Below are 24,299 nucleotides of genomic sequence, written 5' to 3' on the forward strand. Positions count from 1 at the left end.
GTTGGAGATTTGCCGGGTGGCTACCTGGACTTCGCCTGCACCGTTCATACGGCACTATAAACTGGACAAGTTTGCTTCGACTGAGGCCGCCTTCGGTCGTCAGGTGTTACAACAGGTTGTGGCCAGTGACATGGTTTCGGACCAGCCTGGCCCCTCCCAGACTTGGGGACTGTGAACTGGGGTATGTCCCATACTGGCTGCTGTCTCCACCAAACAATGGAGAAGGGGCGTTGGTCCTACCTGACACGCTCCTTCTCGTTGTGTGGAGACAGCAGCCAGACCCTCCCTTTGCCTGTCTGGTCCTCTTGTGTTTTTTCTTCTTGGGTCTTTTCTTTCTGCCTACCCACATGCCGAGTCTGCCATTATAGTCCTTCATCAAAAGCTGGAGCTGCCCGGCAACAAGGGCAGACTTTAACATGATTGGCTGACTCAGTCCTTCAGCTGATTGGGCGAGTACTACCCATACTGGCTGCTGTCTCCACACAACGAGAAGGAGCGTGTCAGGTAGGACCAACGCCCCTTCTGGAATCTCATTAGGGATTCATTAGGATTGCAACATACTCTGTAAAGAATAAAAGCAACAAGGATTTTATCTCTCCAGACTCATCCTACGTAGAGAAAAGATAATATACAGCAGAGTTTTAATCCATTGGTATTTTTTGTTTCTGGAATCTCATTAGGGACTTGGACTTAATCACTGAGAATTTGATAATGATAGGGCAAATCACTCTATACTCGGGGAACCTTCGGCCAGAATATGCCATATATTTAATATAAATATATAGTATAGTATAGTATAGTATAGTATAGTATAGTATAGTATAGTATAGTATAATATGATACAATACAATATAATATTAATATTTTATATATATATATATATATATATATATATATATATATATATATATATATATATATATATATATATATATATATTGCTCCTGGAAGCACGAAGCCGAGAACACCAGCCTGAAGATGACGAATGAGACTTCGTCGAAACGTCGCCAAGACACTTCCAATTTTACGTGGGAGAAGACCCGAATAACCAAAGACCTTCATACAAACACCCGCGAAAACCTGCGAAAACATATATATATATAATTAATATAATATAATAATATAATATAATATAAATATATTTAATATAAAAATTGCTGCAGTGCCATAACAATCGAAGCCTGCAATTAAACACAAAATACTTGAGATTGAGGTGGAAAAACTCCTTCTCTATTTGCAAAGGTGACATCTCCAAAAGGAGAATGAAGAAATACCAGAACAGTTCACGTTTTCCAATTGAGAGAATATCTAATTCTCTCAATTGGAAAATTCTCTCAATTCTCTAATTCTTCCACCAAATATGAATCATGAAATATGAATCACACACTTCTTTCTTCCTTTTTAAACTATCCCAAATCAAATGTGTTACTCGCAGGGGTGGGTTGTACTTACCTTTACTACTGGTTCGCAACGGGGCCACGCGTGAGCTCTTCTGTGCATGCGCAGAAGCATTTTCATGACATCAGGGTCAGTGGGCAGAGCCTCTTGCCGGTTTTACTACCGGTTCTATAGAACCAGTGTGAACCGGGGGCAACCCACCACTGGTTACTTGATATATAATATGTAAGCAAAAGGTATATTGGTGATTGCATATGGATCTAAGTGTCAGAAAGGAATACCCTGAAAGTAACTGTGTTTGCAAGGCACTGTCAGCCCTGGAGGCCATCTTTTACTTTTGTTTGCTGGATCCGTGTCCCTCCTGGCTTGTTTTGGCCGCCCGGGAGGTGACTGGAGACTGGATCCAGGCAATTGTCAACTCTTCTTTGAGGGAGGGGGTCTTCCCTGCCTCTCTTAAGGAGGTTATGGTTTGACCCCTCCTCAAGAAGCCTGCCCTGGATCCAGACTCACTTAATAACTATCGGCCTGTCTCCAACCTTCACTTTATTGCGAAGGTTGTTGAGACCCTGGTGGCACAACAGCTCCCACAGTTCCTGGAGGAAATGGAGTACCTAGACCCATACCAATCGGGTTTCCGGTGTGGGCACAGCACGGAAACGGCATTGGTCGCTCTGGTGAATGATCTCTGGCGGGCCTGGGATGGAGGTTGTTCCTCCATCCTGGTCCTACTTGACCTCTCAGTGGCTTTTGATACCATCGACCATGGTATCCTACTGCAGCGGCTTGAGGGGTTGGGGGTGGGAGGCACTGTTTTACAGTGGTTCTCCTCCTACCTCTCAGGTCACTCGTAGTTTGTTTGGGCGGGGGGACAGAGGTCCACCCCGAGGCCCCTAACTTGTGGGGTGCCTCAGGGATCGGTTCTCTCCCCCCTACTCTTTAACATTTATATGAAGCCACTGGGTGAGATCATTCATGGTTTCGGGGTGAGGTATCATCAGTACGCCGATGATACTCAATTATACATCTCCACCCCAGACCACCCCGGGTATGCCCTTTCTGTGATGTCCCGATGCCCGGAGGTGGTGCGGGTCTGGATGGGTAGGAACAGACTCAGACTCAACCCTTCCAAGACTGAGTGGCTGTGGTTGCCGGCATCACGCGCTCTAGAGGTCCCATCACTTTTGATGGGGGGGAGGTACTTGCCCCCATTGGAAGGGCCCACAACTTGGGTGTCCTCCTGGATTCCCGGCTGTCTTTAGAAGAACACTTGACGGCCGTGACCATGGGGGCTTTTGCACAGGTATGCCTGGTGCGCCAGTTGCGCCCTTTCCTAGACCGTAATGCCCTTCGCACGGTCACTCATGCCCTGGTTACATCCCGCTTGGATTACTGCAATTCCCTCTACATGGGGCTGCCCTTGAGGTGCACCCGGGAGCTCCAGCTGGTCCAGAATGTGGCCGTACGGGTGGTTACGGGAGCTCCTCGTTACTCCCGTGTAACACCTCTCCTGCGCAAGCTGCACTGGTTACCAGTGGTCCACCAGATTCACTTCAAGGTGCTGGTATTGACCTATAAAGCCCTATGTCAGCGTTTCGCTGGCATAGATATATATATATATAGAGAGAGAGAGAGATAAGCTCTGAACTTCTGCCTGCTAAATCCCTTTGATGTCCGGTTGTTGTGGAAATGAGGGGGGAGACATTCCTGTGAAATGACGAGATAAGTAGTCATTGGAGTGACTTGGAAGATAGCCAATGAGAAGCAGATATTTGGGGATCGGAAAGGGAGGGATTGGGGGGCAAAAGGTCAGTCTTGTCCGCATCGAGTCATGATCCGGTGGCTGTGCTCAATTAAAGAAAAGATTTCCTTAAAGATTGGCAGTTTGGAAAGTCATTTATTTTGAGATAGCATCAAAGTCTGACAGACGGACAAGACTCAACTTTCCAAGCCAAACTGGCAAACCTCCAACCCTCCAGCTCCCTACCAGATGTTTGGACGAATTGGAGGCAAGGTTCTGAAGCCATGGCAGCAAGCCAGCTCTCTACTGAAAGTCTACTTCAAACGGCTGTGAACCAGCCATCCCTCCCTACTCCAGCCAGCTTGGATGCAACGGGGCCACCCCCTCCCCCAGCAAAGCTGCAACCCCCCCTCCCCCCCCACTGCCACAGAATTACCAAGGACAGACGATCATGCTCCAGCCCAAGAGAAGAAAAAATGATGAACCTTGGTGGACTTTGCCAAAATCTGCAGAAGCTGAATTCCCCTTTCCAGACACTAAAGATAAGGGGAAGCCCCTGAGTGAAGGGAGAGGGGCCGGATGTCAGCGTTTGGCTGGCATAGAGATAGAGATAGAGAGCGAGAGAGAGATAAGCTCTGAACTTCTGCCTGCTAAATCCCTTTGATGTCCGGTTGTCATGGAAATGAAGGGGGGAGACATTCCTGGGAAATGATGTGACAAGAAGTCTGAAGAATGACTTGGAAGATAGCCAATGAGAAGCAGATATTTGGGGATCGGAAAGGGAGGGATTGGGGGGCAAAAGGTCAGTCTTGTCCACATCGAGTCATGATCCGGTGGCTGTGTTCAATTAAAGAAAATATTTCCTTAAAGATTGGCAGTTTGGAAATTCATTTATTTTGAGATAGCATCGAAGTCTGACACCCTACATGGCTTAGGCCTGGGGTACTTGCAGGACCATCTCCTGCCTGCTTCCCACCATCCTGTCCGCTCTCACAGTGCCGCTCTCCTCAGGGTACCGTCGACCAGGCAATGCCGTCTGGCAATGCCCAGGGGTAGGGCGTTCTCTGTGGGTGCCTCTACCCTTTGGAACAAACTACCCACCGAGCTCCGGACGGCCCCAGATCTCTGCTCCTTCCGTCGAGGCCTGAAGATTTGGCTATTCCAACAAATGGGTTGATGCTGATTCTTGGGTTTTATTATTTATTGATTTTAATTTGGTTTTAACGGGATTTTATTATTTTATCATTGTATGTTTTTAATCCTGTGTTCGCCGCCCTGAGTCCTTCGGGAGAAGGGCAGCATATAAATACTGCCAAATAAAATAAAAAATAAATACTTTGGATCTTCAGGGCTGCCACACTTAGTGCTTGGGAATCTGGGAGGGGAGATTGCATCGAGTGGTGGAGATATTTAGCCATAATAACATTCCTTTCTCTGAGAGACAAGGACATTCTGGCCTGCAGCTGGAGTGGCGAGACTGGGAGGCATCTCCAGTTGGTACAGTGCATTGATTGGACCATGTGATGGACATGTAGGTGCAAGGGAAGGGACTTGGACTTTCTTTTGGATGGGGAAAATCTGTAAGCTTTCAGATTCATGTTTTCCCAGATGTGCCAATATGACATCACTAATAAAATGGAACTTTGAGGAACTCCAAGCCTCAGAATCTTCTTTCTTTGGGGGTGTTACTTGGAACCCTGACAGGCACTATATGTGCAATTTCATCCTTATCTTAGGAGGCATTAAGAAAAGGTAGAGAAACAGTTTGGTAGTGGGGTTAAGACACCAGGGTAGAATCCAGGAGACTATGACTTCTAGTTGTGCCTTGCGCACAAAGCCAACTGGGTGACCTTGGGGCAGTCACTCTCTCTCAGCCCTAGAAAGGAGGCTATGGCAAATCACTTTTTAAAAAACTTGCCAAAAAACCTGAAGAGACTTTTCATTTACTGAGAAGAATATTAGTTAATTAGTTTACTCTATTGTTATTGCACATGGTACAATGAAATTAAATGCTGTCTTCAGTGTACATTATAACTATAAAAATAAAACACAAATGTACATCCTTTACATTATATATAATTGAAATTGAAAACCCAATATTGCACTATACCATAGAATTCAATATGGTTATTGCTCTGGGATAGAAGCTGTTTTTCAGCCTATTTGTCCTTGTTTTTATTGTCCTGTACCGTCTGCCAGATGGTAATAGTTAAAAAAAAAGAAAAGAAAAGAAAAGAAAAAGGGTGCCCAGGATGAGAGGGATCTTTAAGAATGTTTTGAACTTTCTTAAGGCAGTGGGAGCTATAAAGCTCTTCCAGAGAGGGGAGAGGGCAACCAATGAGCCTCTGGGCAATGACGTTAGCCCTCTGGAGTGCTGTCCTATCTGCTACTGGCAATTGGCAAACCATACACAAATGCAGTAAGTTAAAATACTCTCTATGGTGCAGCGGTAGAAGGTCACCAGCAGTTTTTCATTCAGTTGTTGTTTCCTGAGAAGTCTCAGGTAGTATAATCTCTGCTGGGCCCTTTTGACCAGTGCTGCAATGTGAATGCCCCAGGTCAGGTCCTCTTTTATGATAACACCCAGAAACTTAAAACTGGTCACTTGTTCCACTCGGTCTCCATTGATAAGCAAGGGCTGGAGGTCTGATCTATTCCTTCTATAGTCCACTATAAGCTCCTTGGTCTTATTTGTGCGTAATATAATGTGTAATCCGAGTCAACAACATTAATAAAGTTGCAAGGAACAGAATCATATTGGAGAACAGACATTCTTTTGGGTTAAGTGTTGTTGGAAGAAATATCCATCTGGTTCAGTTCCAAGTGGGGAGAAAGACACTGGAAATGTTATGTCCTTATAAGGACATCCGCCCTGATTGGCTGCTAGCCATCGGGCGGGAAATTTGAATCCCTGTCAAGGGGCGGTGCGTCTGCCGGAGCGAATATAAGGAGGGCTCCGGCAGCGCGCCAGCAGTCTTGTCTTATACCTTTGTAACAAATAAAGTTACTAAATGTATCGAGCTGGTCACGTCTTCATTTCCTGCACCTGATCTAACACTGGCGACGAAGGACTAGAGAAGAGAACCTGAACAAGACTCGTGGCACGATCGCCCACCGAGCTGAAGTCACTAAACCACAGCGAACTCCGCAAGCTCCGATTGCCGCACTGAACCCATTCGACCCATCCCGAGAGAAGTGGAGGTCGTACATGGTCCGATTCCGGCAGTTCCTGCGAGGCAATGGCTACCAGAACCTTGACGATGAGCGGAAAAGAGCCCTCTTCCTGGCTCACTGCGGATCGGACGTCCTGGAGATGGCGATTGACCTCGTGGCACCCAGGGACATTGAGGAGATGTCCTGGAACGACCTGCAGGAAGTCCTACAGGAACACTACGCACCCACAGGCACCCCAATCGCCAACAGGTTCACCTTCCAACAGAGAAACCAGCGGGAAGGTGAATCCATCAAGGAATTCGTGGCAGCGCTTCGCCAAATCGCTGCCAACTGCGAGTTCGACAACGTGGACAATGCCATCCGAGACCGCGTTGTTTTTGGAATGAGAGATGTGGGTCTGCAGAAGAAGTTCCTCAGCCGAAAGAGGATCCCACTCAAAGACGTCCTCGACGAAGCAACAGCGGCTGAAACATCCGAGAAGGCAGCCGCCGCGATGGTAAAAGCTAGAGGGATCCACAAGATCCACAAGTCGGGCCTGACCTCATCAGACGACTCAACCACGCAATCCGAGTCTGATGAGGAAAGGGCCGTCCACAAGGTTTCCCGCCCCCCCAGGTGGGAAAACCCACAGCATGGCGACCGGGGAGAACGATGCGGCAGCTGCAAAGGCGACCACCCCAGGGCAACCTGCAGATGGAGGGACGCAACCTGCCGCCGATGCCTGAAGAGGGGGCACATCGCTGAGGCCTGCAGAGCAGCAGATCCAGCCCCGGAACCGCCCAGACCACGATTCCGCGAGAATCGCAAAGATAACCAGAGGACATCCAAACGGTCCTCGAACCAGCCCAGGCGCGGGGAGGAGGAATATTCCCGTAACAGAACTGTGCACCAGACCACCATCGCACACACAAGCGATGAGGGGACCACCAAGTTCCACGTGACGCTGCTGGCAGAGGGGTCACCGTGCAAGATGGAGGTAGATTCCGGATCCGCCTACTCCATCATGGACTGGCAGCACCTACAGCAGCTGAAGCCATCCTGCAAGAAGACCCAGCTGAAAACCCCGAAGTTGAGGCTTGTGGACTTCAACGGAAACCCCATTGGAATCCTGGGCAGAACCACCATCCACATCAAATACAAGGACTTTAACGGAGAGCTGCCCATCACCATCGTGGAGAACAGCCGACCGAACCTGTTAGGAGTGGAGTGGTTTAAGCCGCTGGGGCTTTCCATCGAGGGCATCCACGAAATCCATAGGGACGAACTCGACACCATCCTCGAAGAGTTCAAAGAAGTCTTCGATGGTAAGCTGGGGAAATTTGTGGGGAGGCCAATTTCCTTTAATCTGGACAAGGGAATCACCCCAATCAGGCTTAAGCCCCGCCGAGTTCCGTTTGCCCTGCGGCCGAAAGTAGACGAACAGCTGGATAAGCTGATCGCCCAGGGCGTTCTGGAACCGATCGATCATGCCTCATGGGAGACCCCCCATTGTGACCCCACTGAAGCATGATGGGTCTGTGCGCATCTGCGCCGACTACCGTTGTACCATCAACAAGGCGTTGGCACAGAGCGCATACCCAGTCCCAGTCGTGCAACATCTGTTGCATTCCCTGGGAACGGGCTCAATTTTCGCGAAACTGGACCTGGCCCAGGCTTACCAGCAACTGCCAGTGGATGAAACAACGGCGGAGGCACAAACAATTGTCACGCACAGGGGGGCATTCAAATGTAACCGCCTCCAATTTGGAGTCAGTGCTGCCCCAGGCATTTTCCAATCTATGATGGAACGCCTTCTCCAAGGCGTTCCAGGGGTGGTGCCTTACTTCGACGATGTGCTCATCTCCGGTGACTCTCGAGCTCAACTCCTTGAAAGACTCAAGCTTGTCCTGCAGCGTTTCAAGGCCAAGGGCTTGAGGGTCAGGCGGGACAAGTGCATCATAGGAGTACAGGAAGTCGAGTTCCTGGGCTATCTCACTGATAGCACTGGCATCCACCCCACCAAATCAAAAGTGGAAGCAATCCATGAAGCTCCAAGCCCAAAAAACAAAACGGAGCTTCAGGCATTCCTTGGGTTGCTCAACTTCTACGCAATTTTTCTAAAACAGAAAGCCACAGTTGCTGAGCCACTCCACCGCCTGCTGGGGAAATCGGCTTCCTGGAAGTGGGGCCAGGAAGAGGAAGCAGCATTCCGGGCCATAAAAGGACTATTGACGTCCAAGAGCGTCCTCATCCAATACAGCGAGACGCTCCCCATCAAGCTGACCTGTGATGCGTCGCCTTACGGGGTGGGGGCAGTTCTCAGCCATGAACTGCCCAACGGCACAGAAGCCCCGATCGCTTACTTCTCGAAGACCATGTCCGGCGCAGAACGGAACTACAGTCAGCTGGACAAAGAAGCCCTGGCCATCGTGGCAAGAGTGAAGCGCTTCCATGAATACCTCTATGGAAGACGTTTCACCATAATCACCGATCACAAGCCACTCCTGGGACTCCTCGCAGGTGACCAACCCACCCCGACCTTCATGTCCCCGCGGATGACGAGATGGGCCATCTTCCTAGCCGGCTACTCCTATAGGCTCGTGCACCAGCCAGGCACAGCCATAGGAAACGCAGACGCACTCAGCAGATGCCCATCGAAGAATCCGGTTGAAGACCCAGCCCCCACGCTCCACCTATTCCACATAGATGACGACGCCAGCTGTCCAGTCTCATCCGCAGATGTGGCCGTCCACACCCAAAAGGATCCCACACTCCGCCAAATGAAGTCTTGGATCCTCAGAGGGTGGCCATCGGAAAAGACAGAAGAGAGGTTCAGCCCGTTCGCCAGGAAGCAGAAGGAGCTGTCCACCATAAAGGGCTGTCTACTATGGGGAGACAGGGTGCTGATCCCAAGCACTCTACAACGGCGGACGCTAGAGACTGCACAAAGGGCATCCGGACATCGTCCGCATGAAGGCCCTGGCACGGAGTTACGTCTGGTGGCCCTCCCTGGACAGAGACATTGAACAATGGGTCTCCAGATGTGACCCGTGCCAAGAAGTTCGCCCAGCGCCGCCGCAATCCGAAGTCGCGAAGTGGGAGACCCCCAGCAACCCCTGGTCGAGGATACACATCGACTTCGCGGGTCCGATGCAAGTGCGACACCTCCTCATCGTGGTAGATGCCTTCTCCAAGTGGCTCGAGGTGGTACCCATGGCATCTACCACAACAGAAGCGACGATCCGAGCCCTCCGCCGCCTTTTCGCCACACATGGACTACCGGACGTGCTGGTCTCCGACAACGGCCCCCAGCTCACATCCCTTGCCATGGAGTCCTTCCTGGCAGGACTGGGCATCCTCCACGCCCTGTCCGCCCCGTACAGGCCGGCCGGAAACGGACAATCTGAACGCATGGTGAGGCTCACCAAAGAGGCACTCACCAAGATGGGCCAGGAAGACTGGCAGGAACGGATAGACAACTTCCTCCTCACCCAGCACATCACGCCGCATGCCACCACCCACAAGAGCCCGGCCGAAATGCTGATGGGCAGAAGGTTGAGGTCACCCTTGGACCGGCTGCACCCCCAATACAGCCCAGAAGTGACCGCAACCGCCAGCCGCCCACTTCGCGCCTTCGGCAAGGGAGATTCAGTTTTCGTGCTGAATTTCAACGGCTCTCCTAAGTGGCTGAAGGGAAAGATTGACAGCACAACCGGCCCCAAATCCTACACCGTGGAGTTGGAAGATGGACAGGTCTGCAGACGTCACATAGACCAACTCCGGAAAAGGTGGGGGGGAGCACACGAAAACCAGCCTGACGAGGGAGGCCTACAACACCCAGACGAGGTAGGCCTCCAACACCCCGGCGAGGTAGGCCTACCACACCCAGACGAGGTAGGCCTACAACACCCCGGCGAGGTAGGCCTACACCACCCCGGCGAGGTAGGCCTACACCACCCCGGCGAGGTAGGCCTACACCACCCCGACAAGGTAGGCCTACCACACCCCAGCGAGGCAGACCACCGCCATCCCGACGAGGCCGGCCCAGCACACTACCAGGCACTGTCACGTCGGCAGTTCAGCAAGGTAGACCGGGGCCAGCCGCACAGGGGATGGCAACACCAACCCAGCGAGGTGGGCACCCGGCACAACAGGGCCAGGGACCACCAACCCAGCCCGCAAGTAGACCGGGACCTGCCCAGAGGAGAAGCATCGCACCCCACCAGTGACGGCAGCCTACGCCAGCCCGGCCAGGGAGACCGCAGTTCCAGGCGAGTAGACCGGGACCCAGCCAAGACGGGCACCCCACTACCCATGGGCGAGGGTGGCACACGACTCCCCGGCGAGGGCGACCCCCGCCCATCTCAGAAGACAGCCAGGAAACAACAACCCGACCCAGATGACCCCAGGCACCAACCAGCGGTAGACCAGGGACTAGGGGGAAGGGAAAGCCGACAACAACCCGGCCAGGGAGACCTGCACCACCCCAGCAGGGGAGACCTCCGCCGCTCCGCAGAGGTAGCCCCTCAACAACATCCCGACCAGGTCGACCACCGCCAACCAGACGGGGTAGACCAACGCCAGCCCAACCGAGGGGACCAACGCCACCCCTGCGAGGTCGAACAGCACGCCGCAAGCCAGAACCACCCGCAGCCAGCGGACCGGACCCGAGGGCACCGAGCGGAACCACCACCCAGACGGCAGCAAGCCGGACCGCAACTGAACCGCAGCGCCTGGGAGACCAGGGAGGAGCAAGCGACAGCCTGGGACTTACCGAGAATCAGACGCTCTTCCCAGGTCGGAACCGAGCAACCGAGACGAGGCGATAGATCCACAGGCCAGGAGGAAGACCACCAGAACCAGCCAGCCAAGGTCTGCGGTCCGGCCGGAGGCGCTGAGGGTGACCCCGCACACTCGACGGCCGAACCAAGCCCAGTTCCGGGGAGGGAACCAGGAGACGCAAGAGCCCCGTCCATCCAGGCCGGAGACAGAGAAGAAGTGAGACTGCGCAGGTCAGCTAGGGTGCCGAGGCGTCCTACGTACCTGCGCGATTACGTGACTTTTGTGGACGAAGTTTAACAGTTCCCGGACTAAGGGGGGAGGAGTGTTATGTCCTTATAAGGACATCCGCCCTGATTGGCTGCTAGCCATCGGGCGGGAAATTTGAATCCCTGTCAAGGGGCGGTGCGTCTGCCGGAGCGAATATAAGGAGGGCTCCGGCAGCGCGCCAGCAGTCTTGTCTTATACCTTTGTAACAAATAAAGTTACTAAATGTATCGAGCTGGTCACGTCTTCATTTCCTGCGCCTGATCTAACAGGAAACATGGAGACTGATTGGAAAGATGGTTTATTGATGGACAGGAACACATGGATTTTGAGGTCCTGGGCATCTGAACACTTGGTTTGATGAGTACATGGAATTTTATACAGTTTGTCCTACAGCACTTTTTATTTAGAGGCTTGTTTTGTGTATTTTGTTATTTGATTTTAATTAGTTTGTCTAGCGAAGGCTAGCAATGACTTGGGGTTTTTAATCTTATTTAACAAATGTAATTAATCCTGTCTTTCTTGGGGTTTTAATCCTGTCTTGAATGGATTAATAAATCTGCATTTCTAAAAGTTGGCCCCTTAGTTTCTACTTGGGGCAGAGAGCTGAGGCTTTGAGTTTCTTGTCATCCAAGAAGCTTCTTCAGTTCTGGCTAAATGTTGGGGAATGAAAAGATTTATTCAAAACTGAAGAACCTTCTTGGATGAGAAGTGAAATGTTTCCAAGGAAAAAAGAACAAGAAAGCCCAGTTGCCTTTTGAAAAGCACCTTTGGGATGATGATGACTTGGATGATTGAGAATCTCCATAAACATTCTCATCTTTTCTCTATTTTCTTCTGTTTAGAAATATAACAAGTGGAACAAAAAGACAAAAAGCAAGCTTAAATTTTATTTCTCCCATTTCTCCTTCACTATTCCCCCCCCCCTTTTTTTTGGCTTGGCATACCTCATTTTCCAACAGTCTCTGTGAAAGGCTTCAATAGCTCTTAGGTTACACACAATACACTTCTCTACTTGTCAAAAAAGCAATCAAATCTGATATATAAGGGAACTATACTATAAGAACTCATGCCAAATGTCACATTATAGACTTGCACATTTTTGGTATAAAAGCAAAAAATCCTAGTTTTGCATCACTTCTGCAAGATTCACATCAAACTATTAATGAAAAAAAAATTAGGTTTCTGTCACAGTTTGGAAAAAGTATAGTGCAGTGGACTAAAAGAATCAGTTTTGCTTCTTTATCAGCTGTTCCTTTCTGTTCAGATTAGGCCTCAGAACAATAATGTAGCATTTAGGGGCAAAGATGCAACCCAGTAATCCAGCTGCAGAAGCCAAAATGGAGAAGATCTCCACAGCCACCATATATTTCCCTTTGGTACTCAAATAGGTGGGAACAAATGATATCCAGACACTACAAAACACCAACATGCTAAAAGTGATAAATTTGGCTTCATTGAAACTATCAGGCAGCTTCCTAGCCAAGAAAGCCACTGTAAAACTGATAACAGTCAAGAAACCCATAAAACCAAGGACAGTATAAAACATTATGGATGAACCTTCATTACATTCCAGAACAATTTCTTCAGATACAGAATATGTGTCTGAATCTGGGAATGGAGGAGAAATTGCCAGCCACACACTGCAAATGATGACTTGTGCCAGAGAGCAAGATAGGACAATAATGTAGGCCAGCCTTTTTCCCACCCATTTCCTCATTTTGGAGCCTGGCTTGGTGGCCACGAAAGCAAGAACAACAATGGTTGTTTTCCCCAATATACAAGAAAGTGCTACAGAGAAACTTATGCTGAAAGCAGTTTGCTGCAAGAGACATTTCACCTGATCTGGTTGCCCAATGAAGAGCAAAGTGCAAAGGAAGGAGAGGAGGAGAGCAATGAGAAGAATGTAGGTGAGGTTACGGTTGTTGGCTTTGACAATGGGAGTGTCCCGCTGTTTAATGAAGATCCCAAGTACTATGGCTGAGAAGAAAGAAAAAAAGACAGCAACACTGGTCAAGGCGATTCCCAATATTTCTTCATATGACAAAAATGTGATCTGTTTTGGAATGCAAGTATTTTGAGCTTTAGTTGGGTATTGACCTTCTGAACACCAGAAACAGTCATCTGCATCTGAAAAAGAAATAATTTCAGTCGTATTTAAAAAGTTTATAAATGTCAGACCCAGCCCAAGAATAACACAGAACAGCCAAACTTCAGTTTTTTTTATTTGTTCACACCACAGAGACAGAACAAGCTTTCAAAATAAAGTCTGAACTCTTTTCATTTATACTTTGGTGTGTTATGAATAATGAAGTCTGGATGTTCACATACCTTTGTAGTCTTTCTGGTAAAGGAGCCTTAAAATGAGACCTAGTCAGTGCTTTTATATTAATTTTGCTCATACACTATAAGGGTATAACTCTCAATGAAAATGAAAAAAAGGAGAAAGTTAGGATATTAACAATTAGGGGGCTGCAGACTAAAACATACAAAAAACAGTTACAGGAATTGGATAGGTTTAGTCTAATAAAAAGAAGAGCTAGGGGTGATATGATAACAGAGTTTCAATATATAAGGGGCTGCCACAAAGAAGAGAGGGTCAACCTTTTCTCTAAAGCACCAGAAGGCTGAATAAGAAGCAATGGATGGAAACTTATCAAGGAGAGATCCAACCTAGAACTAAGGAGAAAGTTACTGACAGTGAGAACAATTAAATCAGTGGACAAGCTTGTCTTCAGGAATTGTGGGTGCTGCATCACTGGAGTTTTTAAAGAAGACATTGGACAGCCATTTGTCTGAAATAGTATAGGGTCTCCTGCTTGAGCAGGGGGTTGGACTAGAAGTCCTCTAAGGTTCTTTCCAACTCTATTATTCTATGTTCTATGCTCTGTATGATTTAAGGCAACTACTTTTTCATGATTAAGAAATTAGACTATATTTTATTCTTTCAAAAATCCTTTGCAGTTTGCCAATACTTTATTTGATAATAAGAGTAGGAGGAAGATTTGTTAATACTAGATTTGATTATGTTTCTTTTCTTATTAGTCCTCTATGTAATAGAGTTGTGTCAGGGTTCCGACGGATGCCCTAATTAAATCATGAGCTTCGAGCCAAGCTTCAAAAGAAATCCAGTTATTTATTAGGAGCTCCGTGTCAGCACATACCCAAATGAAGCCAAATCTGATCTCATGTAATTTAAGGCCTGTTTCCTCCCTCCTTCCAGAGTGTGACATCAATCATATTTGCCAACGGAGCAATTTTGCAGGTTGTAGAGATCACTCCCCTCTGGCTGCTGTAGTTAACCCTGGGAGACAGCCTTGAGAAAGATATGTCTGGAATGTGCTCCTGTCTTTGGCTGCCATGTTGCTTCATCGGTTTCCCATCCCCCTTTGCCTATGACAACTCGAGAGCAGGCCAGGGATACTTTGCGTGTTGACAAGTTCTTGCTTTCCCTTCCACATGTTCATCCCTTAATGGGAAATGTCTCATTTCACAAACTAGGACAACCTTATGAAGAAAAAACCCTGTGTGAGAGCTTATGAATATTCACTGCTGTATTCTGAGGAACCCATGATCAAGTATGCTCCTGAGGAAAGGAGACTTGAGAAGATAATATTAGATAAAAAAAGAATTCTTGCACTCTGCCTACTCCAAACCTTTTTTTTTTCAAATAGTAGTCCCTGTCTATCCCAAATTATGAACAACTTGTTAAACTTGTAATTTGATTCCTGGAAAACGTATTAGGACATTCCTTATATGATATTTCTTACCTGCCTTATTTGAAATCTTCCCTTCTGGACACCGGAGGCAATCATAGCAGCAAAATGGTTTCCCTTCTATTTTGATCCTACTGTAGCCTGAAACACAATGATCATTGCATGCAGAAATGGGTTGCACCTGTTGAAAATTAATAATGGAATATTCAGAAACTATTTCTTAATATTCAGAAATTCCTACATTTCAGATACATGGCTTCCACAGTTTTTCTTATACATTTCAGATTTTTTTTTCAATTTGGATATGACATGAATATATTATTCACTTGGCAAATCCAAAGTTGTACAAATAAATTTTCTATTTCACATCTTTTGAAATAAATATTCATAATAATTTAACAAAGTTGGAAGGGACCTTGGAGGTCTTTTAGTCCAACCCACCGCTTATGCAGGAAACCTTATACCACTTCAGACAAATGGTTATCTAATATCTTCTTAAAAACATCCAGTATTTGAGCATTTACAACTTCTGGAGGCAAGTTGTTCCACTGATTAATTGTTCTAACTGTCAGGAAATTTCTCCTTAGTTTTAAGTTGCTTCTCTCCTTGATTAGTTTACACCCATTGCTTCTTGTTCTACCCTCATGTGATTTGGAGAATAGTTTGACTCCCTCTTCTTTTTGGCAACCCCTGAGATATTGGAACACTGCTATCATGTCTCCCCTAGTCCTTCTTTTCATCAAACTGGACATACCCAATTCCTGCAACCGTTCTTCATATGTTTTAGCCTCCAGTCCCCTAATCTTTGTTGCTCTTCTCTGCACTCTTTCTAGAGTATCAACATCTCTTTTACATTGTGGCGACCAAAATTGGATGCAGGATTCTAAGTGTTGCCTTACCAAGGCATTATAGAGTGGTATTAACACTTCACGTGCTCTTGATTCTATTCTTCTGTTTATGCAGCCTAGAACTATGTTGGCTTTTTTGGCAGTTGCAGCACACTGCTGGTTAATATTTAAGCGATTGTTCACTAGGACACCAAGATCCCTCTCACAGTCACTACTATTGAGCAAGGTACCACATATACTGTACCTGTGCATTTGTTTTTCTTGCCTAAATTCATCTTAATCTAAGAATTCTATCGGAATTCTATTGGAATCAAAAACACTTTTATAGACTGTTATGACTTTCACTACATTTCACTAATATTTTGCATTAATTATACATAATATTATGTTTTTCACAAGAGCAGCACAGTGGCCTAGTGGTAAATACGCTTGTCTCCCACTCATAAGATTGTGAGACCAATCCTAGGTAGCAGCAGATGTTTCTCACCTAGGAGGCAAAGAAAAAACATCTGCTGTGAACTCTGCATGGTGTCAGGAAGGACACTGGGCCAGCAAATACCCAACTCCAGTTGCCCTGACTGTACCCTGAATTAAGGGATTACAGGGTCATAAAAAGGGAGTAATATTTCAATTTTCACTACATTCCTTATTCCTCAAATACAAGAAGACAGATTGAAAACTTACCATGTGATGTGGACATGGGAACTTGCATTTATTTAATATTTATTAAGGATTTACAGATGTAGACCAAAATAGCAATAGCACTTAGAGTTATATACCGTTTCACAGTGCTTTACAGCCCTCTCTAAGCAGTTTACAGAGTCAGCATATTTCCCCCAACAATCTGGGTCCTCATTTTACCGACCTCGGAAGGATGGAAGGCTAAGTCAACTTTGAGCCGGTGAGACCAGAACTGCCAAACTGCTGGCAGCTAGTGATCAGCAGAAGTAGCTTGCAGTACTGCTGTCAGGCCTGGAAGCTATCTTTCTCATTGCATCTTCAGGCCTGCCACATTTACTACTGGGAGAAACTGGGAGGGGGGATTGTATGGAGCATTGGTAATATATAGTCATAATAACATTCCTTTCTCAGAAAGTCAAGAACAACTTGCCCTGCACCTGGAGGGTTGGAACTGGGAGGCATCTCCAGTCGGCACGGAGTTTGGATTGGGTGACGTGATGGACATATGGGTATTGGGCAGGGTCTTGAACTTTCCTTTGGGTGGGGAAAACCTGGAAGCTTTCAGATTCGGGTTTTCCCAGGTGTGCCAATATGACATCTCTAATAAAATAAAATAAAAGGTCTCATATTAAGACCTACCTGGTGGCGATAAAAGTGGCGAAGTATACCTATTTTGCCACTCTTATTGCGTCATCAGATAATCGCCTGGCTGCCCTGTTTAGGGTGACCCGCTCCCTGCTCCACCAGGAAGCGCGGGAGGACCCCTTGGAGGGTAGAGCCGAGGATTTTGTACAGTATCTGTATGACAAAATCGCTCAGATTCGGGAACATCTGGACTCTGACCGGGTAGATTCAGCGGGGAGGACAGAGGCAGGTCTTGTGAGTATTATCTGGGAAGAGTTTGATTCTGTGACGCCCGAAGACGTGGACAGGATACGGGGCAGACTGAGCACAGCCACATGTTTACTGGACCCGTGTCCCTCCTGGTTGGTGCTGGCCTCTCGGGAGGTTACACGAGGCTGGCTCCAGGGGATTATAAATGCTTCCTTGAGTGAGGGTGTCTTCCCTGCTGCCTTGAAAGAGGCGGTGGTGAGGCCTCTCCTCAAGAAACCTTCCCTGGACCCGGCAGTGTTGGCAAATTATCGTCCAGTCTCCAACCTTCGCTTCGTTGCGAATGTTGTTGAGAGTGTGGTAGCGCGACAGCTCCCCCAGTACCTGGATGAATCGTCGTATCTGGATCCGTTCCAGTCGGGCTTCAGGCCTGGGTACAGCACGGAAACGGCATTGGTCGCGTTGGTTGATGATCTTTGGAGGGCTCGGGACAGGGGTTGTTCCTCTGTCCTGGTCCTATTAGACCTCTCAGCGGCTTTTGATACCATCGACCATGGTATCATGCTGCACCGGCTAGAGGAGTTAGGGGTGGGGGGGCGCCGTCCTACGGTGGTTCTCCTCCTTTCTCTCTGACCGGTCGCAGTCTGTGTTGACAGGGGGGCAGAGGTCGACCCCGAGGCCCCTTGTATGTGGGGTGCCACAAGGGTCGGTCCTCTCGCCCCTTCTGTTCAACATTTATGTGAAGCCGCTGGGTGAGAACATCCGTGGTTTTGGGGTGAAGTACCACCAGTACGCTGATGATACTCAGCTGTACATCTCCACCCCGGACCACCCCAATGATGCCCTTGAAGTGATGTCCCGGTGCCTGGAGGCCGTGCGGATCTGGATGGGGAGAAACAGACTCAGGCTCAACCCATCCAAGACCGAGTGGCTGTGGTTTCCGACATCCCGATATAGTCAGTTGGTGCCATCACTGACTATTGGGGGCGAGTCACTGGCCCCCACGGAGAGGGTTCGCAACTTGGGTGTCCTCCTGGACTCACGGCTGTCTTTAGAAGAGCACATGACGGCCGTGGCCAGGGGGACTTTTTATCAGGTCCGCCTGATTCGCCAGTTGCATCCCTTTCTGGATCGGGACTCGTTAAATACAGTCACTCATGCTCTCGTTACTTCCCGCTTGGACTACTGCAATGCTCTGTACATGGGGCTCCCCTTGAGGAGCACCCGGAAGCTCCAGCTGGTCCAGAATGCGGCCGCGCGGGTGGTTATGGGAGCGACGTGGCGCTCCCATGTGACCCCCCTCCTGCGCGAGCTGCACTGGCTCCCGGTGGTCTTCCGGGTGCGCTTCAAGGTTTTGGTTACCACCTTTAGAGCGCTCCATGGCATCGGACCGGGGTATCTACGAGACCGCCTTCTGCTACCAATAGCCTCTCACCGACCAGTACGCTCCCATAGAGAGGGGCTCCTCAGGGTGCCGTCGGCCAAACAGTGTCGACTGGCGGCCCCCAGGGGGAGAGCCTTCTCTGTGGGGGCACCTACCATCTGGAACGAGCTCCCCCCAGAGATACGGAAGATCCCGGACCTGCGCACGTTTCGCCGTGCTCTCAAAACTTTTCTATTTCAGCAAGCTGGCCTTGCCTAACTCCCATCTTTTAAATTTTTAAATTTAAATTTTTTAATTCGTGATTTTATAAATTGGGTGTTTTAATCTGTGTTTCGGCTGAAATATTTAATAATTTTAAGGGATTTTTTAATATTTGTATTATCTGTATTTTATCTTGGCTGTTCACCGCCCTGAGTCGGAAGGAAGGAAAGAAGGATTCCATTTAGAAACTTGAAATGAATAATGATGAATAACATTTGGCAACTTAAAATAAATAATGATGCAACTGGCTCTAATGGTTGCAAAGCCAAGTTAAAAAAAAGTTTGCTCTGTTTTGATCTTTAAATATATAGCCTTAAATATATAGCCCAATCCTCCCATGGGGAGGATTACTCTTTCTCCAGTGATAATGTCCCTCCCCTTCCTTCCTTCCTTCCTTCCTTCCTTCCTTCCTTCCTTCCTTCCTTCCTTCCTTCCTTCCTTCCTTCCTTCCTTCCTCCTGTGTTCCAAATACAACTTCTGCTCAATATCCTCTTTCTCCTCCTTTCCACTGACCTCCTATTTGTTTTCCTTTCTCCTTCTTTGCAGGTTTCTCACAGCTGTGTGAATCAAGTCTTTGTATCACTGATATACATATTTAACAGATTAACAGAGTTGGAAGGGACCTTATAGGTCATCTAGTCGAACCCCCCGCTCAAGCAGGAGACCCTACACCATTTCTGACAAATGGCAGTCCAATCTTTTCTTGAAAGTCTCAAGTGATGAAACTCCCACAACTTCTGAAGGCAAGCTGTTCCATTGGTTGATTGTTCTCACTGTCAGAAAGTTCCTCCTCATTTCTAGGTTGAATCTCTCCTTGGTCAGTTTCCATCCATTATTCCTTGTCTGGCCTTCAGGTGCTTTGGAAAATAGTTTGACCCCCCCTCCTCTCTGTGGCAGTCCCTCAAATATTGGAACATTGCTATCATGTCTCCCCTGGTCCAGTTTAAATAAGGCATCATGTGATTATATATTGAAGATAACAGTCCAGATGCGTTTTGAAAAAGCACCTTTGAGAAACCAGGTAGAACATTTTGATACAATTCTTATTGTTATTCTGTGATCATATTGAAAATAACAGTCAAGATTTTATCAAAGTGTTTTACCTGATGTCTCAAAGAGGCTTTTTCAAAAGGCAACGACACTGGGGTTTTTTTTTCTTTGAGGAAGAGGTTTTGCTGTTCATCCAACTAAACTTCTTCAGTTCTGAAGTGAGAGAAATAAAATTATTCCTGTAAAGAAAAGAGCCTTAGTGACTCCATATTTGAACTTTTCATAACCTAAGCCAGGTGTCAGCAACCTGCTGCTCCAGATCCACATGCGGCTCTTTGGGCCCTCTACTGTGGTTCCCTGTTGGGTGATCCCACCACTAGTTGGCCCCGCCCTTCGCCCTCTTCTTCCAGTCACTCCATGCCTGGCCTGAGAAGGTAAGAGTGATGGGGGGGGTATGGAGAAGTGGCCGGGGCAGAAACAGAGAGAGGGGGAGGGAGAGAGAGAGAGAGAGAGATAGAAAGATACAGAGGGGGAGGAGAGAGGGAGAAGGGGGGAGAGAGAGATATATATATCAAAAGGGTTTTGTGGTTCCCGGTCTTTTTTAACAACCGGTTCTCTGTCCTAATGACCGGCTGGGTACACGTGGCAAGGGGGTCATGTGACTGGTGGAAGTAAGTGACATTGAGTTGGCCATGCCCATCCAGGTTTTGTGGTTCCCAGTATTTTCTTTTCTGTGGGAAATGGGTCCAAATGGCTCTTTGAGTGTTTTAGATTGTAGACAGCTAACCATCTGTGTAAGACATTAAGATAAGGAATTATGTATGACGTTGATTCTGGGACAAATAGAGCTATAAACTTGCTTAGTACATTCCAAGTTAGGTCAGTCTGACCTAAGTCAAATGTCACAGTAGAAGGAAGGAAGGAAGCTGACATGTTCAGATTAATTGTATTGCTATGAAGACATGTGTCATGGGGATTTCTGATTCAGGAAAATGTTGCGGAATAGCTAAAAACCTATGTAACATCCGATAAGTGGGGGTGTATAATTGTTTTGCTGATAGTTTGAAAATGTATTTAAACCATGTATTCAGATTTGTACGATGTTCTCTCTCTTCTTGGAGAACCCTTTTTCAAAAGCTTATGATATATCTTTTAAATAAATATGCTTTTTATTGTTCATGGTCTCCGCATTTCTATATGAGAGGGTTTTTTTCTCACAATTTCTGTTCTGAAGCGAAATCTCTTCCTCAAGAAAAAATACATAGTCCAGTTGCCTTTTGAAAAAGCATCTTTGATGTCAGGCCTGGAAGCCATCTTTTGTATTAGGCCTTCAGACCTGCCACGTTTACTACTGTAGGCAATTGGGAGGGATTGTACAGAGCATAGGTGATATATAGTCATAATAACATTCCTTTCTCAAGAAGTCAAGGCCATCTTGCCCTGCACCTGGAAGGCTGGAACTGGGAGGCATCTCCAGTTGGAACGATGCTTGATTGGACCATGTGATGGACCTGTGGGTGCTGGGCAGGGACATGAACTTTTCTTTGGGTGGGGAAAATCTGGAAACTTTCAGATTCGGGTTTTCCCAGATGTGCCAATATGACATCTCTAATAAAATGTAACTTTGAGGAAATTCAAGCCTCAGAGTTTTCTTTCGTTGGGGGTGTTACTTGGAACCATGACATTAACCCGAATCAACATTTGAGACAACTATGACCTGGATGACTGAGAATCTCCATAGACATTCTATCTGATGGTTCTGGTAGTTTCTGCTTAATATGGAAAAGGAATTCCATATGCGATTTCTGCTCAATGTCCTCTTTTGCTTTCTTCCCACTGACCGCCTCTTCCTTTCTCCTTCTTTGTAGACCTCTCATAACAATAGGGTCATGTTGAAAATAATAGTCAAAATTGCATCAAAATGTTCTATCTGATGTTCTAATGATTCCTGCTTAATATGGAAAGGGAATTCATTCCCCTCTTACCTGCCACACATTCTTATTCAAAATTCCCACTTTGGAACTTTTTCTAGTTGACATCCATTTGTGCTGGGATGAAAGCAAGGTTTGAAAAGCATGTGCCACAGCATGGACAGCATTGTAGACACTGTAACTCTGTCCAGTCATCCTGGTGTCAAATACTGATTGAGGAAGGGTCTCCAGCTGCTCCTCACCTGTGCATTCGTTCACAGCATCCTCCTCTAACATGGCATTAGAGAAAGAACATTGAAATGCACTTTCCCAAAATATCCTGATCAAACTGTCTTCCTCAGCAAGAGTAACTTTTCTCATCTGAAGAAATCTCTTGAATTCTAAGAGATCCTTTGAGGAAACTCGAAAAGACAGAGAACCATGGATGAACTCCATACTCTGATATCTTTGAAAAGGAGCAGATGAGAACTCCATCTGGGCTGGCATTATCCAAATTTTGTCTTTTCTCTTCACTACATTGTATTCAAATTCTGAAATGTAGGGCAACATTCTCAATACTCTTGTTTCCTGGTTTTCACAATAGATGATGACAATGTTGGCCCTGCTCCTCATGGTAACCGTGTAAACTTTTATATAGTGTGTAAGTGTACCTGCAACTTCATTGGAAACGGATCCTTTTGGTAACTCTTCCACAAAGTCAAAGCATATACCTTCCTGAGAAAATAAAGCAAGCCTGTTCTGTCGAAACCCGTCTCGCTTCTCAGTACTTTGGACAATCAGCCCAATCCATACCCACTGGAAATAGAGCAACAGTTGGATCATCCCCTTAATTTGAAGATCTTCACTTGGAAATGTCTGATGCAAGAAAACAGCCTGTGTGCTGACATCTATTGCTGAAGTAGAGCCATAGGTGAGCTGAGAAAATTACATGTGGAATCCAATAGTTATGAAAATCAAATATCAGAACTTATTCAAAACACACTTAGCAGATAGATGTGGTGTGGCAATCAGTGAGAGAGATCTTACTAAGTGAAAAAAAAATAAGTGTAAAACAAAAGACTCTTGCTAAGGATCTCAGGATCTCCATCAGCCGGATCTCCAGCATGGGTTTTCCCTTTGATGCATGCTTGCTATCGGCTGCCATAGTAACAGGGAGGGGAGCATGGCATTGGGGTTTGGGAAGTGTGCTGGTGTGATGAAGGACCACGTGAACTAAAAGGGAGGTTTGCTCTCAAGAATTACTGCGCTGCTGAATGGAGTTGTTTACACCCAGTCAAGGCCAACCGTCCTAGGACGCCAGGTGGATGAAAACACCTAAAGATGTGCTCCACATGACACTATGTGGGATGTGGATTGGACATTTAGCCTAGGTCCCTGGGGGAAGGGATTTGGGGAAACTTTCAATATGTAATTTCACGCCTTTTGGATCAGATCTTGCTTTCCTTGTGCCGCTATCATTTCAAACAGTAAAAGTACCTCTTCTCTACTTCAATGGAGTCTGGGGTTTTCTTTCTTGGGTTTTGAACAGAGGCAGGCCTGACATTAGGGCTTGTTTAGAATCAATTGATATGAAGTAATAACTATCTAAAACATAAAGTGAGGGTTCTGATTTCTCTTTGTACTCTGAAAATAATATTAACAGATATTCTTTTCCTAATTTTTTTTAGATAGGATTTTGTGTGGTCTCTAAGAATTGACACCAATCTGATGGGTCAAAAATCAATAATCATAAAGCAAACAATTAAAAAAAATGCTTTCAGAAGTTAATACATGTGTGGTATTGTGATTATTATGTACACCAGCACCAATTTATGAAGCATTGTAACAAATGTTTCTCAGTGATATATTTTGTATGCAGTTCCAAAGACTAAATCAAGTTACCAGTTGTTTATAATAAAAAAAAAAAGCCAGGGGTTTTTACTCACTAGATATTTGCACTAAGTAAACATCTATTTCACAAGTTGTGAATTAACTCCTATCAATTACCGTTAATGTCGAAATTTGTTAATTTTTTAAAACAAATGTATCCCATAAGAATATATGTATCCCAATACTCCCACAGCATCAAGTTCCGGAATTCGAAATTTAAAAACCTAAATCCTATGTAATCCTAAATCTAAAAACCTAAAATTACTGCTCCTAATTAAAAAAAACCCTAATTTATAGATATTATTAAATAAAAATAAAGTATTTTACAGCTATATTAAAATAGCTGTTACGGGAAGATAAGGAGCTCACTAAAAAGGCTGTCACATGGCAGCCATCTTCTCACCTATCTCGTTAATCGTTTTCACACCACACACCATTCAACTCTGTTATTGT

General features: G+C 46.6%; 1 protein-coding gene across 1 annotated transcript; it reads right to left on the reverse strand.

Annotated features, from left to right (window-relative positions):
* Positions 1-12,563: 12,563 nt before the first annotated feature.
* On the reverse strand, positions 12,564-22,589 carry LOC139317613 (vomeronasal type-2 receptor 26-like). Its single transcript, XM_070944701.1, has 3 exons — positions 22,220-22,589; positions 15,106-15,192; positions 12,564-13,465 (listed from the first exon to the last, which is right to left on the reverse strand). The coding sequence occupies exons 1-3, from the start codon at positions 22,587-22,589 to the stop codon at positions 12,564-12,566; spliced, it is 1,359 nt and encodes a 452-aa protein (XP_070800802.1).
* Between the last annotated feature and the right edge of the window lie 1,710 nt (positions 22,590-24,299).

Source organism: Pituophis catenifer, unplaced genomic scaffold (genome assembly GCF_029215685.1).
Source record: "Pituophis catenifer annectens isolate HBS135680 unplaced genomic scaffold, rPitCat1.0.hap2 SCAF_5, whole genome shotgun sequence".
Classification (NCBI taxonomy): Eukaryota; Metazoa; Chordata; class Lepidosauria; order Squamata; family Colubridae; genus Pituophis; species Pituophis catenifer.

What these genes read in the sequence shown, in the direction of transcription:
- LOC139317613 (XM_070944701.1), bottom strand. Translation starts at nt 22,589, where the DNA reads ATGAGGAGCAGGGCCAACATTGTCATCATCTATTGTGAAAACCAGGAA. An exon ending in TGCTGTGAACGAATGCACAG is followed by an intron (nt 15,193 to 22,219) that starts GTGAGGAGCAGC and finishes ATTGTGTTTCAG; the next exon opens with GCTACAGTAGGATCAAAATA. An exon ending in GAAGATTTCAAATAAGGCAG is followed by an intron (nt 13,466 to 15,105) that starts GTAAGAAATATC and finishes TTTCTTTTTCAG; the next exon opens with ATGCAGATGACTGTTTCTGG.